Raw genomic sequence first — 17,571 nt, 5'->3', positions numbered from 1 at the left:
CCTAATTCGGCGTTACCTCCTTCTGCACCGGCTCCTGCCCTGTTGTCCCCTTCATTACCCTCCTTCGCCCTCTCTTCCCAAACCTCTAGTTTCCCTTCCACCTCCTTCTTATCCTCTTCTCTCTCCCTCTTTTCTTTCTCCAGCAGGTCTTTCATCTCCCTTCTCAATGCTTCTCTGCACTCCTCCTCCTTCTTCAAGGCTTCTCTCCACTGTACTTGTTGCCTCCTCCTCTCTTCTTTCTTCTTCCTCAGTCTTCCCTCCGTCGTCTTTGCTTGCTCCTCTATCATCTTGGCCAGCGTATCCTCCATCTATGACCATTTCGTCTTCCATTCTGTCCTCATTCTCATCCTCTCCTTCTTTTTCTCCCTCACCATCTCCGTCATCTTATCCAGCCTTTTTAATACCTCATCCATATCTTCCTCTTCTTTCTTCCCTGTATCCTACACTTAAACCGGCGACCTCTGTGTCCGTGTGCTTCTCGCGAATGGATCCTCTTTTACCTTTTTTTCCACCTTTTTTTTCTTCACATTTTCCCCCGTTTCCTCTAGGCTTCTTACCTTCCCCTTCTGTCCACTTCAATCCGTTTGCTTAAAACTCTCTTTTAAGTTTCTCCGCCTTAGCTCTCTTGTTTCTGCACCTCCTTTCCCTCTTCCCCTCCTTCCTCCTCTGGATCCTGCCGGAGTTACTTCCCTGATTCCCGACGCTGCCGCTGTGGAATCCTCCAGTAATCCCGGTGTACCGAAGGTCTGTTCCTCTTCTGGCTCTTCAGTTCCCGTTCTAATAATTCCCCAGATCTCCTTATTGCTTAAGCTCATACTCCGCCAACTTCACTCCTATGTCTATCCTTATCTCCCGCTTCCTAACCTTCCTATTTTAGCCTTCGATTTCACTCTGTTTTTCAGACAGGCCTCTTGACTACCCTCTAAACCTTATTAACTAATCCAACCCCTGTTTTCCACTCCACCCCACACTTCACCACAAATCACTCTCCTCTCTATCGTTCCACCCAACAAAACTCTCCAAACTCACACACCACTGTACACTCGACTATTCTCTTTCGCCCGCCAATTTCAACTCCAAGTGGAATAAATAAATATTTATAGTTTTTAAGAAAATGAAAATTGAAGTATGCAATTGCAAGGACGTGTCTGAGAGAGGGGAGCGCGGTAGCCTCTCTCTATTAGTATATTACGATACGTGTGACCTAAGTAGCCGATTATTGCACGGCATGTCTTAGCGCTCGAGCGCAGCAAGGGTAATAAAAGGCCGAGCACTGATGGGCTGTTTAGGTCACAAGGATCTTATACAATTTTATAGCGCAGTGTGGCTTAAATCCACGGTGAAGTCACGCCTATCCATGACCTAAGTAGCCCATTATTGCACCGTGAATATTGTACTCGCTACGCTCGTGTGCTAACCTCATGGTACAATAATGGACTGATCACCGATAGGTGTGACTTGGCGGATTTAAGCAGCTGTGCTATATATACAATTGTATACGATACACGTGACCTAAGCAGATCATCAGTGTACGGCGTTTTACATTCGCTGCACTCGGGCGTTAATACATATTGAGGATCAACTCATATTTAGACCGAAACATATTTCGGCTTAGTAGTAGAGGCGGCAGAGTCAATGCTATTGTCTCTACGTGTGTGTGTGTTTATCACTTGCGATCGTTCGCTCGACGCGTAGCCCTTATAAGCCCTTCAGCGCGATTTCGATATTAGTGCGTACTGTAGACTTCCTACTGATCACACGTCTCTGTTGATCCGGAGAGTCGAAGCTGCCATCGTTTGTCTATCAGTTGTGTCGGTTAGATTGTAAAAGGATAATATAATATTTGAAGCTAAAGAGTCAATTTCGTAACAAGCTTTTCTTTTACCTACCAAAGCCCTGCTTCCTGCTTATTCGTTAATAATACATGTCATGCAATATTCGGCTAGAGTATTAGAGTGCGGCGTGGCGGCGAGAGCGAGAGAGAGATAGAGAGAGACGCTACACACACACGCATGTACGAACGCACACACACACAAGGAAAGCGGTATAGAGTAGAGAGGAAAGCATCGCACAGTGATATTTTAAAAAAAAAATCTAGTTCAAAAATCAGCTGACTGCTCAATTTTAGACCGATCTTAATAATTTCTTTTTTTTTTAATACTTGTAGTAGACAATACTTTCACGTATCACTGCTACTTTTATTGATTATTCGAAAACTATCCAAGGATATATGAATTTACGAAGGTAATGATGATTCACGACATTTCGAAACTTTTGTAAACGATAAAACCAACAAATCTTTATAAAAATTAGTTTCTAATAGAAGTTCCAGAAGTTATTAGAGAATTTTCAAAGTGCAAAACTTGATTCAACCCTAATAGTAGATAGGCTATAGGCATACTGGCTCATGCGGATTCTGGCTCACCCCCTCCTCTTTCAAGGTTAGCCAGAATCCGAGCTGTGTATTTTAAATGGAGGGATGGTCGATCCCTCCCTTCCCTCCCCTAGCGACCGAGAATTCTTCCCCCTCTCAAAGTGAGCCAGAATCCGAGCTGTGTATTTTAGATGGAAGGATTGTCGATCCCTCCCTTCCCTCTCCTAGCGATCGAGAATTCACCCCCACTCTCAGAGTGAGCCAGTAACCGTAGTATGTATAAGTCCCAATCTTCCCTTCTCCGTGTCCCGAAAAAATTTAGAGGTGGGTTCATGCTCCTCCTCCCTCGCGCAGGTAGAGATGGCAACCCTCGCACGAGTATTTTCCCTTGCCTTTACAAATTGTATTGGAGACATTATGCATACCACTGTCTGCGTGTGAATCACTCTCAGATAGGTGAACCCCCGACTGCGCAGGTACTATCCCTCACACTTTCCATACGATCCTCGCGCAGGTATGGTCGACGACCCTCGCACAGGTGTTTTCCTCTACTTTTACTCAATGTATGCGAGAAATGTTCACTATACAGACTTCGTGTAGATAATTTACGGATACGTATACAAACTATCCCACGCAGATGTATACAGCTTCTAGTGTCAGCTGTTTTCTGACTGAGAAACGCTAAGCTAGAAAATATTTACCACCGACTGTGCGTGCAGGTACTATCCCTTGCACTTTCCCAGAGACAACACTGCTGTTTAAAAATCATTAGCCCATTATCTGATTGGGTGTGTAGGGAACGCACAGATGTCTCTCGCACCGAGATACAGCAATTTTCTTAGACGTCCTAAATAAATTCAGAGTGAGATTTTCTCCAAGATCTTTTCTTTTGAGAAGAGGATAATCTCGCATTCTCACAGTCGAGATTCGAAACAAAAGGGAGTGTCCACTAAGAGGAGATGGACACTAGATTTTCAAAATTTGGTGAGGGAAATTTTAGCACGAATCGTAAGGCTTTCCACCCTCAATAGATGTGAGGAGGTGTGTTTTTCAAAAATTAGGAGAGAAAACTTTTACACCAATCACAGGACTTTAGAAAAATGCTGTGGAATGGGAAGGGGCTGTTTTCCCAATAAAAAGCCCACCGTAGGCTGCGGTGAGTCAGTACAATTTTCGGTTTTGAAATCGAATATCGAGTGAAATGGCACCCAAGAGGAGTCCAGGAAGCTGCAGCAGCAGCAGCAGGAATAGCATCAGGACGATGCAGGATAGAATTCGGTGGCTAATTGCCAACGCTCCAACATTGCTTATGATGTTGGAGCATGTCTCCTGGGCCATGGAGGCCATCAATTCACGTAAGTAAATAATTATTTTGATTTTTCATAATTAAAAAATAAAAAATAATTTTTTCAAAATTTTTTTCAATTTTTAGTGCCATTGCTGCCACCACTTGCTGCCATGCAGCAATTATATGAAGGAATTAGGCCAAGAAGCTCTTCGCCCAACCCTGCCCGCCGAGAGAGTCCAAGCTCGTCGTCCAGCACTGCCCGCCGAGAGAGTCCAAGCTCGTCGTCCAGCACTGCCCGCCGAGAGAGTCCAAACTTGTCGTCCAGCACTGCCCGCCGAGAGAGGCCAAGCTCTCAGCCCAGTACTGCCCGCCGAGAGGGGCCTTCAGCTGGACCGAGCACATCAGCGAGTACTAGGCCCAGTCGTCCGGCGGATAAGAGGACAAGCTCGAAGAGGTCGAGCTCCTCCTCGAGCTCTAGTTCGAGCTCCAGCACCTCATCTAGTTGCGAGTCATGCAAGTCGGTGAAGAGCATGAGGGATTTAAAACCGATTCCGAAAAAAGCAAAATTGGATGGTGAGTTTCTTTTTAAATTCATAATAAAATTTTTTTTTATATAATTATAATATTTAATATTAATTATTTTGCAATCTTTTTTGTTTAGGTGATTCAAAAACTGAGAAGCCGTCAAGTCGCGGGCTGCTTAGTTTGAAGAAACTAAGCAGTAGCAGTGGCATGCAGCCCATAACTCAACAGCAACAACAGCAGCAACCACGGCAGCAACAACAGCAGCAGCAGCAGCAACAACAACAGCAGCAGCAACAGCAGCAACAACAGCAGCAACAACAACAGCAGCAGCAACATCAGCAGCAACAACAGCAGCAGCAACATCAGCAGCGGCAGCAACAACAAAGGAATGTTCCGCGAATTATCGATATGGAGATTGTGATCGACCCTATCGATGTAACAAAATTAAAAAAAAAAAGTAATGTAAAAATTTATTAATTTTTTTTGTGAGCCTATGTACAAAAAATAGAATAAGGTGTTAATAAAAAAAAAATATATATTGTATACATTTTCGTCCTTTCTTTTTAATTCACTTTGTTCATTGATTACATTGAAAAAAAATGGCCTTTCTTTTAATAATACTATTATGTAGTAGACTATTAATTCATTAACTTATTAAATGAAATATAAATGCTTGATTGTTATTTTTAATATTTGTTTTCTATCACAGAAATATATCAAACTTTACAATATATGATTCTCAACTTTCTCTTAAATTTTTAAGGTTATATCTCAACTCAGTTTTGTGTCAACGTACACATCATGTCTCTTTTTGTAACAATAGTAATATTTACAATATAGAATATCATAAATACACAAAATATAATTTGATATGCATTATAGTATTATATTTCATTTTAATATTAGAATTAATTTTAGAAATTAAAACAAATCAAAAAAAAATCTAATGATACTTTTTACGCATTCTTGGCTTCACTTCATCCGGTCATGACTTTTTTTTTTTTTTTTTTTTTATACAGGGATCATAATAATTATTATAAAAAAATATTTAAGCATTGTTTTTTTTTATCTTATTGATCTTTATTTCCAATATAAACATATGTATTATTTTTTTTTTAAATATTATCAATTTTATCTTGACCAAATGATGATTCTAGATAATTTAACAGCCAAGCTCGTATTGATATAACATTGTGACTGGCGCACATAGGTTTTCTCCGTATGCAAAGAGCATGGTTGAAACAAAAGTACTGGTTTTCACTTATTATTTCTTCAAGAGGTGGACATCCGAAGTCTTCAACATTTGAAATGGATCTGCAAAGTATCAGATAAAAATTAAAAATAAGTATCAAAACGTTTCAAAATAATTAACTTACATGTTTGGCAAAATATTTTTCATCCATCGGGCTTTCTGTTCTCCCTTTATGAATATTTTTTCTACTCCTTGCGTGCAGATTTGCAAGATTCGATAAAGACGATGATACGGAATATCGCCAGAGTTCCACGCTATTCCATGATGACTCTTTTCCAACCATTGAGACATACATTTTTCCTCTTCTGTCAGTTCTTCCCAAGCCATTGGAGGTTTGAAAAGATATGCGGTCGGTAAGGCAGTTTTCCTCAAATTAAGGAAACTTATTTCTTTGAAAATAAAAGTATCTTCTGCGATTCTCTGAAATCCTTGAATGTCGCAAATATAAGCATTTTCTTCTTTACATTGCAAGATAGTATTTTTAAACAACAAATCGTAGTCACGTGTTCTTTCCATCTTTTCAGCTTGTAGACAGCTTAGCAAGAAGTGATCTCGCGAGGTCCCAGCATCCTCGTTTTATAATGTGAAACTCCGCCTTTCACTCTTCCAGGAATGGATGCTCAAAACAAATGCATAGCCCTCATTTGTTGGGGTGAAAAGACGATTTTTGGTTGGTTCAAAAGGAAGAAAATTCATCCCTTCTCTAGAAAATTTTCCTCCTCTTAGTCTCATAATCTTCTAGGATTGGATGATGGAAAAAATGCGTACCCCTTATTGGAAGAAAATTCATCCCTTCCCGAGAAAATCTTTCTCCTCTCTCCTCAGCAGCGAGATCTTCCACCTCTTCTTATGATGATTTCAGCTTTAAAAGAGAGAAATTTCTCTTAGACGAGCACAGTTCATCTTTGTGCAAGATTACTAGTGACACTCTAGTGACACTCTAGTGAAAAAGAAAACAGTAAAAATGGCTTCGATTGATCTTATCGAACGTCTTGTACAAGTGCTTCGCGATACTGTACAAAATGTGGATCAAATGAGCGTCAATGATATTCATTATTGGTTAGATATGTGTAATTCTACTATTAATGAATTAAACGAAAAAATTTCTAAATCCAATCTCACGAGAGGAGAAAAACAGAAATATCAAACTTATTTGACGCATCTTTCGTGTGTGCAAGTAGAATTTGAACATAATCTTCACCGAGTAGGTAGTCTGCATGCTGAAGAAGCAGAAGCTAGAGTTGAGTGGCGTGATGTGCAATCAGCCTTCCAAAATCGAATCAGGACAGGTGTGGTTGTTAACATAAAGCATGTGGACATATTGAGTTTTTTTAATGATGCACTGAAGCTTTTCAAAGTTAAGACACAAGCATGTTTAGAAGAATATAATGCGGTGAAAATCAATTCAGATTTTATTTCAGAATTTACAATGCAAAAAAATGGTGAAGAAACGACAGGTATTAAATATTTTACGAGTGAGAGTGCTACAGTATACATGTCAACAGATTTAGAGAAATGGTTTACAGACAATATTAAAGAGCCCATTCTTTCGCAATTAGAAGAATTTCAAGAAAAGGATTCAGGCTGGACACTGAAAAGTATTATAAGTTTATGTATAAATATGAAAAAATATTCTCCAATTAAGGGAAGTTCTTATATTCCTCTTCCAAAGTTTATTGAAAATAAAAAAGCTTGTGTTAACGTTCATAATAACGACGATCAGTGTTTTAAGTATGCTGTTCTTTCATCATTATATCCAAGTAACAAAAATGCTAGTAGAGTTAATCAGTATCGATTGCATGAAAATGAATTAAATTTTGCTGGTATAGAATTCCCAGTAAAACTTAAAAGTATTCCGAAATTTGAAAAACTGAATAATATTTCAGTAAATGTATACATGCTTAGAAAGTATGGCCACAAATTCGAAGTATCACCTTGTCATATTACGACAGAGAGGAAGGAAAAACATGTAAACCTTCTCATCATTCAAGATTTTTATATAGATGAGCATGAAGAAAATAATCGTGCTGATGAAGGTGACATGCCTAAATATCATTACGTTTGGATAAAAAGTATGTCTCGACTTTTGAGTTCTCAAGTGTCTAAAACTCATTTAAAATCTTACCATTGTGAAAGATGTTTACAAATATTTTATACCGAGGAAAGATTGAAAATGCATGAAAGCGATTGTAAAAATTTAAATGATTGTCGAATAAATTTGCCTGATTGTAAGAATAATATTCTCAAATTCGAAGATTACAGTAAGAGTGAAAAGGTTCCTTTTGTTATTTATGCAGATTTTGAATGTTTATTGAAGCCTACTGAGAATGAGAATGCTTTCCAACTGCACGAAGCATACAGCATAGGATACTTCATAAAATGCAGTTTTGATGATAGCTTATCTGGCTATAGATCATACAGAAGAAAAAATGAAGAAGAAGAGACAGCTGCAGCATGGTTTGTTAAAGAATTAAAGTCAATTGGTGAAAAAATTGACGTACTCTACAAGAATCCAAAACCAATGAGACTCACAGATTTAGAGGAAATATCTTTTCGGAGATCATCAACTTGTCATATATGTCGGAAACCAATCACTGGTGAAGAACTTGCTGTACGAGACCATTGTCATCTCACAGGGCGGTAAGTTGCCTTCTCGATTATATTTGAAATAAAGTAAACGAAATTTTGTAATTCTAAGATAGATTTTCTTCTTCAGTTTCAGAGGTGCAGCTCATAATTCTTGTAACTTGAATTATAAGGATTCAAGATTCATTCCTGTGGTTTTTCATAACCTCAATTACGACACTCATTTTATTTTAAAAGAGATTGCTACTTCTACGTTGATGAAAGGACGAGTAAATTTAATACCTCACAATAAGGAGAAATATATTTCTTTTACAAAATACGTGGATGACTGCAACATAAGTTTTAGATTCATAGATTCTTGGCGTTTTCTACCTTCATCATTGGAAAAGCTTGCATCATATCTGAAAAATGTGCCGATAGCAGTAAAGGAATTTCGATCAGATGGACTTACAGATGAAAAGATAGATCTCCTTCGACGAAAAGGTGTATTTCCATATGATTTTGTAAATGGATTAGATAAGTTGACGACTACAAAATTGCCAGAAAAGAATGATTTTTATAATAAGCTAACAGATTCTCATATTGCTGAAGAAGACTACAAGCATGCTGTCCAAGTTTGGAATAAGTTCAATATTAGTACGTTGGGAGAATATTCAGATCTTTATCTGAAAACCGATGTTTTACTATTGGCCGACGTTTTCGAGAGTTTTCGAGAAACATCTCTTAAAGCCTATGATTTATGTCCTGCTCACTTTTATACGACTCCTGGACTAACTTTTTCAGCAGCTTTAAAAATGACAAAGGTAGAATTGGAGCTTCTTACAGATATTGACATGCTAATGTTTATTGAATCGGGCATTCGAGGTGGAATAAGTCAGTGTTGTAATCGATATGCCAAGGCAAACAATCCATATATGGGCTCTTCATACGATAAGGATCAGAAAACAAAGACTCTCTTATATTTTGATATTAACAATCTTTATGGATGGGCAATGGTACAGCCTTTACCAGTTGGAAAATTCAAATGGATTGAATATGAGACAAATCCAAATTTTTTTAATACACCACCAGATTCTGATATTGGCTATTTTGCTGAAGTTGACTTGGAGTATCCCGAAAAAATACATGATGATCATAGGGATTTACCTTTTTGCGCAGAACATCTTGCACCACCTGGCTCAAAGCAGAAGAAACTTCTCACGACTTTAAATGACAAAAAAAGATATGTCATTCATTATCGAGCACTTAAGCAGGTTTTAGATAATGGACTTCGATTAAAAAAGGTGCATAGGATTTTGAGTTTTGAGCAGAGGGCGTGGCTCAAACCATATGTTGAATTTAACACAGAAAAGCGAAAGCAGGCAAAGAATGAGTTTGAAAAACTCTTCTACAAATTGTTAATTAATGCAGTCTATGGAAAGTGTATTGAACGAGAGCGGAAACGTGTAGATGTGCGATTAGTAAATAAATTTACAGGCAGATACGGAGCAGAAGCACGCATAGCTCTACCAAATTTTCACAGTTGTGCAATCTTCGATGAAAATTTGGTTGCCATTCAGCTGAAGAGGACAAGTATTACAATCAAAAAACCAATATACGTTGGTCTCTCAATTCTAGATTTGTCAAAAACACTAGTATATGATTTTCATTATTCATATATGAAGAAGCGAGTTGGAGAAAAATGCAAACTCCTTTATACGGACACCGATAGTTTAATATATGAAGTTGAGGATGTTGATATGTATCAAGTAATGAAAGAAGATATACATAAATTTGATACTTCTGATTATGACGAAAATAATCAGTTTGGAATTCCACATGTTAATAAAAAAGTTCCTGGATTGATCAAAGTTGAATGCTGTGGCAAGATTATGACAGAATTCATTGGTTTAAGAAGCAAAATGTACAGTATTTTGATTAATGGAGCCGCGACAGTGAAAAAAGCTAAAGGTATAAAATCTAATGTTGTAAAGAAATCAATCACGTTCGAAGATTATCGAAAATGCCTTCAGGATCTTGTTATTATAAAACGTGAGCAGTGTAATATTCGTTTAAAATTACACATTGTGCATACTGAGAAACAGGAAAAAATTGCTCTAAGTCCACACGATGATAAAAGATTCTTATTGCCTCATAGTACTGACACTTTGCCTTGGGGACATTACAGAATTATGGAAGAACAGATGGCGCAAGCTGCAATGCAAGTAGAGGGAGATGCGGTGGAGGGGATTGTAGTGGAGGAGAGGGGCAACAATGGCGAAGGACGAAAAAGAGAGGGAGAAAGTGAGTGGGGGCATGAAGCAACCAATGAGAATGCTTCGCGGGTGGGGATGACACTTTATGCTGATGGAGGGGAACCAATCAAGATTGAATATGATGTTTTAGAGGAGTTTATGCACGAGTGGGATCCATCATTGGATAGGTTAGGAACTGAACAAGAAGAGAGAAGTGATATATTACTAGAGGCTATGGAAGGGGCAGAAATTGTGGTGGGAAACGGGCTATATGAACGGACGCAGCACGATGAACAGCACATTCGAGAAATCGAAGCGAACAACCAACCTTGTGCAAAGAGACCAAGACTCACCTAACTCTATAATAAGTAAGTTCTATTTCTTAGTTCTCTCTCTCTCTCTCAATTCTCACCTATGAGACATTTTTCGCTAACATATATTTTTATTTTTACTTTTCAGAATGGATCTATCTGCACTCAACAAGATTGCCGAGCGCGAGTTCTTGCCTAAGAAGAAAGTCACGGACTTAGAAAAATATCATGACTACATGGTGACTGCACTCAAGGAGGTGAAGACGAGATTCGGCACGAAGATCGTGGCCGAAATCGATGACAGCTTTCAAATATTTCTGCCGGGGAAGATCTCATCAGCAGTCTTGAAAGATCAAGAACTATTCAACAATCTCTCTAACACAGCAAATAAACTCAGTTTATTTGTAACATATCAGGGTGGAACTTCATTTAAGTTCAGTACTTGCTAAAAATAAATAAAATAAAATACAAAGATTGATTATTTTTTCAAACTATTTATTTGTTCGAAACTTGTACATAATATACATGAATAAATGCAGTATTAAACTTAATTTACAATTGTTTTCTTATTTATATATCCTAAATAATTCATACAACCTCATTTTTATCTATCCAACTATTGTGCTCGTCACTAAATCCTAACCATTTAACATATATGCGTTTACCACTTTTCTTTAAAACTTTTTCTACTAGATAAATTTCAGGATACAAAGTTTTGTGAATTTCCGTTTCATAAAAGCCGCCAGAGACGGGTTTATCATGATAATCTTTGAGGTGGTAAGTTACTGGATCTGTTTTTACAACTCGCGTTATTGTGAAAATTTCCGTAGACCGAGACCTAGAGTTAGGCGTGTAACCTTTTTCAAAAACATTTTTTATCCTACTTATTCGTACTTTATCTCCTACTTTGAATTTCGGTTTTTTCACTGGTGACTTTTCAGTAGGAAAACGTCTCTTGACTTCTCGCTCATTTGCCTGTGTAACATTTTCAGGCTCGATTCCTGTCGTCCGATGTTTTCTCGAATTGTATGCTTTGAGCAAGTTAGGTAAAATATCCATCCATTTATAGCTTCCTTGTTTGCTGAATTCTAACCACATTGCATTTTTTAACGTTCTATTGAATCGTTCGCATATGCTTGCATGAAGATTACTATGTGAAGAGTATAAGTGTATATTGTGCTTCTTCATAAGTTTTTGAAAAATTGAATTGTAAAATTCTTTTCCTTGGTCAGTTTGTAGATTCTTCGGTACTCGACCTTCTTTCAGTATTGACTTCATAGCTGCAGTAACATCCTGACCACTCTTCGACTTGACTGGCACGGCCCACGCGTACTTTGAAAATACGTCTATGACAGTGAGTAAGTAGCGGAAATCTTTGTTCTCGCTAGCGTAAGGAATCATTTCCACAAGATCACCTTGCCAAGTCTCATCTATTCCGCGTATATCATATTTTCTTCGCTTGTACCTGCGGCGTGCAGCTTTATGCAGCTCTTCAGCTACTTTTTGCTTTTCCATCTTCTTTGATTATAAAATTATTCAATTGACCAATAATATATTCAACGCTTGCGAAATTACGTTGAGAAATATCATTAAGATATTTTAATTTTTTGTCCACTTCAGATTTAAGGCTTTCAACTTGCTCCCTATATTGGTCTATAAGTTCACCAATTCCAGTAATTTTAGAAGATATATAATTTACTTCCGTCTGCAGGATAACTTGCAGTGAATGCAAAGTGATTGCATCTTTTGGATTGCGTGGCTCTCCGAGATTACAAAGTCGCTTCTCTTCTAAGTCAAAATCGCCGTCTGATGTAAAATTAAAACTATTTCCTGGAGGTCCGCGACTCACTTGCTGCGAGCTCTCAAGTTTTCTTCCGAACACATCGAGACTCATTTTACTACTGATACAAATAAGCAAGTTGTGTGTGTTAATATATACGTCCAGCTTCACGCAATTCTTCAATAATTGAATGAATTTCGTTCGTGTGATTGTTATTTCCAGCAGATCGTTCGGCAATCAATAATCGAAGTCGTTCGACAAGCTCATTTGGATCGTCCCAGTAGACAAGATCTATGGAAGAATTTTTCTTAGCTATTTTATATTTAGGTACAAGTCCTCCTCCACTGCTGTTGTTCTTTTTATTTGGAGTGCTGCGGAACATGGGTGCTAAGATATTTTTATATTTATTACTTCTCGACATTCTTATAGATTCATCTTTGCTGAATTTTTTCCGATGAGCATTTGATGCTTCGAGAATCTTGCGATAATTTTCACGATCTGCTGAACTCAGAAGAAGATATTTTTTAAATAGCAATTCCATCAGTCCATTCGTTTTAGGATAACTTTCATTTCTGACTTTGACATATTTATCATCAAACTCTATTTCTGAATCACCAATCATATACACTCCATCAACCTTTCGCACTCCGTATATATTGTCAATTGTTCTACGGCTTTTATCTAACAATGATAAAAAGTCTTCAGCTGATTCATTTTTTCCACTCGCAGATTTAAATGTAGAATTGGTTATTGTGTCAAAAGCATCATCTTCATCATCATCATCATAATCATAAACAGTATAATCCAATAAACTTGTTTTATTATTATTTTGATCGTTGAGCAAACTTGATCGATCGATTCTTGTTCGTTTTTTCATTTTCTTACTGCTGTTTTTAACAAAACTGTGATTGGATGGTTGCTGCAGTGGACTTTCACTTTTCATCTCAACAAGTTTTTCAAGTGGTGTGACGACTGGTTTTAGAGTATCGCCGATGACTTTTTCAAAATCATCTTTCTCCTGTTTTAATAAAGTGTATTTTATTTTAATAGCCTCACGAGCTCGCAAGAGCTCACTAAGAACATACTTCTCTTTCTTGAAGTCTGACATGCTGACGTGGCGATGTCTACAACTGAACTGTAAGTTTGAGACTCATAATTCCTTTTTTATTGCAAAACAGTCAAATCCTTTTCTGTATCTACCCTCATTCATCGGTCTATCTTTGTCAATAACGATGAATCCATATCTATCATTCTTCCAACATTCAGAACAAAGATTCCGAAATTCATTGAAAGTTAAATCGGTATTCACATGATCTTCATAGATATGTTTAAGATTTACATCATCTTGTCGATAAATCACCAACAAATTAACATTATCCCTAATGAGATGTTTACCTATATGAGCATACGATTGACATAGATAGAAACTGTCTACACTTTTGTGTCTCCCCATGCAGAAAAATGCTCTGACGTTATCCTGCTTCTCACAAGCAACATCGTCAAATATCATAATTGAATTTGGAAGGGCTTCATCTGGAGATACTACGGACTCATGCTCACTGAATGGAAGATATGATACTCCTTCAATCGGCTCCAAGACATTTTTGAGAAACTGATACTTTGGCTGATTCAAGGATTTTGAGTATACATACAAATTCTCGAACCTAAGACCATTGGGATGTGTAATTAAAGCCAACAAACTATTTGTTTTTCCACAGTTTGATGGACCACAAAATACTGCTCGTATACTATCTGGTAGTAATTCCCCATGACGCTTCTTTCTCTTCTCTTTTCCAAAATCGAAATTCGTCACGGGAAGTTTGATGTTCTGCTCGGTAAAATCCATGTTCACGTAGCAGAGTCAGATTCAACATTGAGCTCAAGAAATATAAACGCTCGTTTTATACCATGAACGTCAGTTGTGAATCAACACTCGAAGAGAGATGATCATACACAAATCTCAGAAACAGCCGAAAGGCAATGGACTGCTTGATAAAGTGATCAATAACTTACCTGTTGAAATGCATCTTCCTGGATATCAATACTGCGGTCCCGGAACCAAATTGAAAAAGCGAATGAAAAGAGGAGATCCTGGTATTAATCCGCTTGATCAGGCATGTAAAAAACATGACATAGCTTACTCTGATAAAAACGGGGATCGTAAAGCTGCTGACAAGAAGCTTGCTGAGGAAACTATGCAACGTGTCAGAGCCAAGGATGCGAGTCTTGGTGAAAAAGCGTTTGCTTTTGCTGTTAGCAATGCTATGAAATTAAAAGAAAAAACTGGAATGGGACTGAAATTTAATAAGTTAGTGACTGTAGCTAAAAAATCAATGACAGCAAGTAAACATTCTCGCAAGGTTATTCAATCAGCGTTGAAGGGTGCACGTCAGGCTGTTAAAAGTGTAGGTGGAAAGAAAAAAGTTATCATTCCACGTGTTCTGCCGCTTCCAGCAAAAATTGGTAGAGTTCTTCCTTTTCTCATTCCATTGTTCGCAGGACTAAGTGCCACCAGTGCTCTAGCAGGAGGTGCTGCTGGAATAGCTAAAGCAGTAAATGATGCCAAGGCGGCACAGAAAAATCTTGAAGAAAGTAAGAGGCATAATAAGACCATGGAAGCTATTGCTTTAGGGAAAGGTCTCTATCTCAAACCATATAAAACTGGAATGGGATTATTCATGAAACCTCATGTTGGGAGTGGTCAAGTTATTAGAAAAAAAAAACTTCGATTTAACTTTGCCAAATCGTCCATTGACTGACTATGATCTCATGAAATACGCTCGTATGCTGCAAATCCCATATTTCCGTGGTGTTTTTATGAGGAATAATCTGCCCTCTGATGGTCCGTGGTGTAATGAATCCGCTATTGTCAACTTGGATGATTTTCAGAATAGAGGCACTCACTGGGTATGTTTTCAAAAACGAGGCAACGCAGTCATTTATTTTGATAGTTTCGGTGATCTGAAACCTCCCATAGATCTCATGATATATTTTAACGTGAAAGAAGTGAAATATAACTATACAAGATATCAGTCTTTCGACTCATTCATTTGTGGGCATCTTTGTCTACAATTCTTGGCTGGATCACTATAAAACAGGAGCTCACCAGACAAACAAATCATTCTCTTCCAATCAGTCATGGAAGACAGTTTCACGCTGAGTCTAACGGGAAAATCTTCTGTTCTAGAAGCACAATATTTCCCTTCAATCAAACTACCAGAGCATAAAAATTTTGTTTTGGGCTTAGTTGAACTTTTAACATTCAACTCTATTCCAAACGTTGACTCATCAAACAATAAAGTTCATTTGAATGGTGAATTTATTACTATTCCAACTGGCAGTTACGAGATTGATGCTCTTGATCAATTTTTACAAGCAGCTTTGAAAGCTAAAGGAATTAATTTTTCCTTGAAAGCTAACAACAATACTCTCAGAAGTGAAATTACTTGCAGTCATCCCTTAGATTTCAGACCACACGATTCAATAGGTCGTCTCCTTGGCTTCACTCCTCGTATTCTCAAAGTTAAAGATCTTCACAGCTCTGATTTACCTGTGAAAATATTGTAAATCAACGCACTGCGAGTAGAGTGCAACATCACTGCAGGTGCTTACATCAATGACAAAAGAGTTCACACAATCCATGAGTTCTTTCCCCGCGTGCCTCCAGGATATAAAATCATAGAAGTTCCGTCTCATGTCATATATCTACCGCTCAGCGTCAAGTGCATAGATCATCTACAAATTCGAATCGTCGATCAGGATGGAAATTTGGTGAATTTTCGAGGAGTGGAAATCACTATTAGACTCCACATCAAATCTGTATAATGGGTATCGTTTTCAATTCTGGATCATATATAAGTCAGCCATCATGTCAACCAGTCATCAGTCGACCGAAGAAACTCAAACCGTTAACACGCAAGAGCATTCAGTTTCTGAAAAGCCTAGGACTAAAAGTTCGTGGAAAAAATTCACGTGTGTAATTCTTTGCTGCTTCCAGAAAAATGGACGAAATTCTAAGCATTCAATCAGGTGTCGTATTCGATGAATCTATTGCTCATTACGAGGTACACGCCCATCAACCATACTCATCATTAAGCTTTGATAATAGTGATGAAATTCGTATTTCTATACAACATCAAGATCTATGTCTCCTGCCATCACGTAGTTCTATCCATGTATGTGGAAAATTGAAACTCAAAACTGGTTCAACAGCTCCAGCTAAAACTACATTCGTGAACAATGGCATTTGTCATCTGTTTGATGAAATTCGTTATGAAATTAATGCTGTGGAGATAGATAAAAGTAAAAATGTTGGTTTGAGCAGTCTTATGAAAGGATGGACTTCATTTAATTGGAATCAGAATAATATGCTAGAAAATGCAGGCTGGCTTGGCAATGAAGAAAACGACAAATCGTTTGTCGATGAAAAGGGAAACTTTGACGTTGCGATTCCGCTGAGTATGATCATGGGCCTTGCAGAAGACTATAAAAAAATTATAATTAACATGAAGCATGAGCTCATTCTTACAAGATCGAGAAGTGACTTGAATGCAATAATCCAGGAAGGTACTATGACATCTGGTGTAACTGCTTATGAAGATTGTGAAGTAAAAATATCGAAGATAGAATGGTTAATGCCATATGTCATTGCATCTGATAAACAAAAAATTCAGCTATTGAATTTCATTGGTAAAGATAATCCCATCTCTATGTGTTTTCGTTCTTGGGAGATATTTGAATATCCTCTTCTCCCAAGCACGAATAGACACGTCTGGACAGTGAAAACATCAAATCAACTGGAGAAACCTCGTTTTGTAATTCTCGGACTACAAACAAAGAGAAAAGCTGTAAGAACTGCAAATGCGAGTAGATTTGATCATTGCGAGATAAGTAATGTGAAACTTTTCTTAAATTCACAATATTATCCATACAACAATATGAATCTCGACATATATAACAATCAGTATGCGATTCTCTATGATATGTATGCTAATTTTCAAAAATCATACTATGGAAGAGATCCACAGCCGATGCTGACAAAATCTATGTTCATCAAGAATGAACCGCTAATAGTTATTGACTGTTCACGACAAAACGAATCTCTCAAGAACGCTCCTGTTGATGTACGTCTGGAGTTTGAGGCTAAAAAAGATTTTCCTGCTAACACTTCAGCCTACTGTCTGATCTTACACGATCGCATCGTTCAGTACAATCCTATTAG

General features: G+C 37.7%; 3 protein-coding genes across 4 annotated transcripts; 2 read left to right on the top strand and 1 right to left on the bottom strand.

The window, feature by feature from the left end:
* Positions 1–2,410: 2,410 nt before the first annotated feature.
* On the top strand, positions 2,411–4,695 carry LOC116415747 (transcription activator MSS11-like). The gene is made up of 2 exons (XM_031920880.2): positions 2,411–4,235; positions 4,324–4,695. The coding sequence occupies exons 1-2, from the start codon at positions 3,833–3,835 to the stop codon at positions 4,662–4,664; spliced, it is 744 nt and encodes a 247-aa protein (XP_031776740.1). The 5' UTR covers positions 2,411–3,832; the 3' UTR covers positions 4,665–4,695.
* A 571-nt stretch (positions 4,696–5,266) lies between these two features.
* Positions 5,267–6,908, bottom strand: LOC116415755. 2 transcript variants are annotated; one of them, XM_031920906.1, is made up of 3 exons: positions 5,943–6,908; positions 5,564–5,867; positions 5,267–5,501 (listed from the first exon to the last, which is right to left on the bottom strand). In XM_031920906.1, the coding sequence occupies exons 1-3, from the start codon at positions 5,953–5,955 to the stop codon at positions 5,303–5,305; spliced, it is 516 nt and encodes a 171-aa protein (XP_031776766.1). In that variant the 5' UTR covers positions 5,956–6,908; the 3' UTR covers positions 5,267–5,302. The 2 variants fall into 2 exon arrangements, with proteins under 2 accessions (XP_031776766.1, XP_031776764.1); XM_031920904.1 differs by having other exon boundaries at positions 5,564–6,142; positions 6,208–6,908.
* Positions 6,404–10,616, top strand: LOC116415940. The gene is made up of 2 exons (XM_031921623.1): positions 6,404–8,079; positions 8,156–10,616. The coding sequence occupies exons 1-2, from the start codon at positions 6,404–6,406 to the stop codon at positions 10,614–10,616; spliced, it is 4,137 nt and encodes a 1,378-aa protein (XP_031777483.1).
* The last annotated feature ends 6,955 nt before the right edge of the window (positions 10,617–17,571 follow it).

The sequence above is a fragment of the Nasonia vitripennis genome (assembly GCF_009193385.2).
Source record: "Nasonia vitripennis strain AsymCx chromosome 1 unlocalized genomic scaffold, Nvit_psr_1.1 chr1_random0005, whole genome shotgun sequence".
NCBI classification, from domain to species: Eukaryota; Metazoa; Arthropoda; class Insecta; order Hymenoptera; family Pteromalidae; genus Nasonia; species Nasonia vitripennis.
The sequence above is the reverse complement of the archived record's forward strand: the minus strand, read 5'-3'. Positions and strand labels throughout refer to the sequence as shown.

Bases quoted from the DNA above. Each gene is read 5' to 3' on its own strand.
- LOC116415747 (XM_031920880.2), top strand. From the start codon at position 3,833: ATGCAGCAATTATATGAAGGAATTAGGCCAAGAAGCTCTTCGCCCAAC. The intron at 4,236-4,323 runs GTGAGTTTCTTT...TTTTTTGTTTAG, and splicing joins GAAAAAAGCAAAATTGGATG to GTGATTCAAAAACTGAGAAG.
- LOC116415755 (XM_031920904.1), bottom strand. From the start codon at position 5,955: ATGGAAAGAACACGTGACTACGATTTGTTGTTTAAAAATACTATCTTG. The intron at 5,502-5,563 runs GTAAGTTAATTA...GATACTTTGCAG, and splicing joins AAAAATATTTTGCCAAACAT to ATCCATTTCAAATGTTGAAG.
- LOC116415940 (XM_031921623.1), top strand. From the start codon at position 6,404: ATGGCTTCGATTGATCTTATCGAACGTCTTGTACAAGTGCTTCGCGAT. The intron at 8,080-8,155 runs GTAAGTTGCCTT...TTTCTTCTTCAG, and splicing joins CATTGTCATCTCACAGGGCG to TTTCAGAGGTGCAGCTCATA.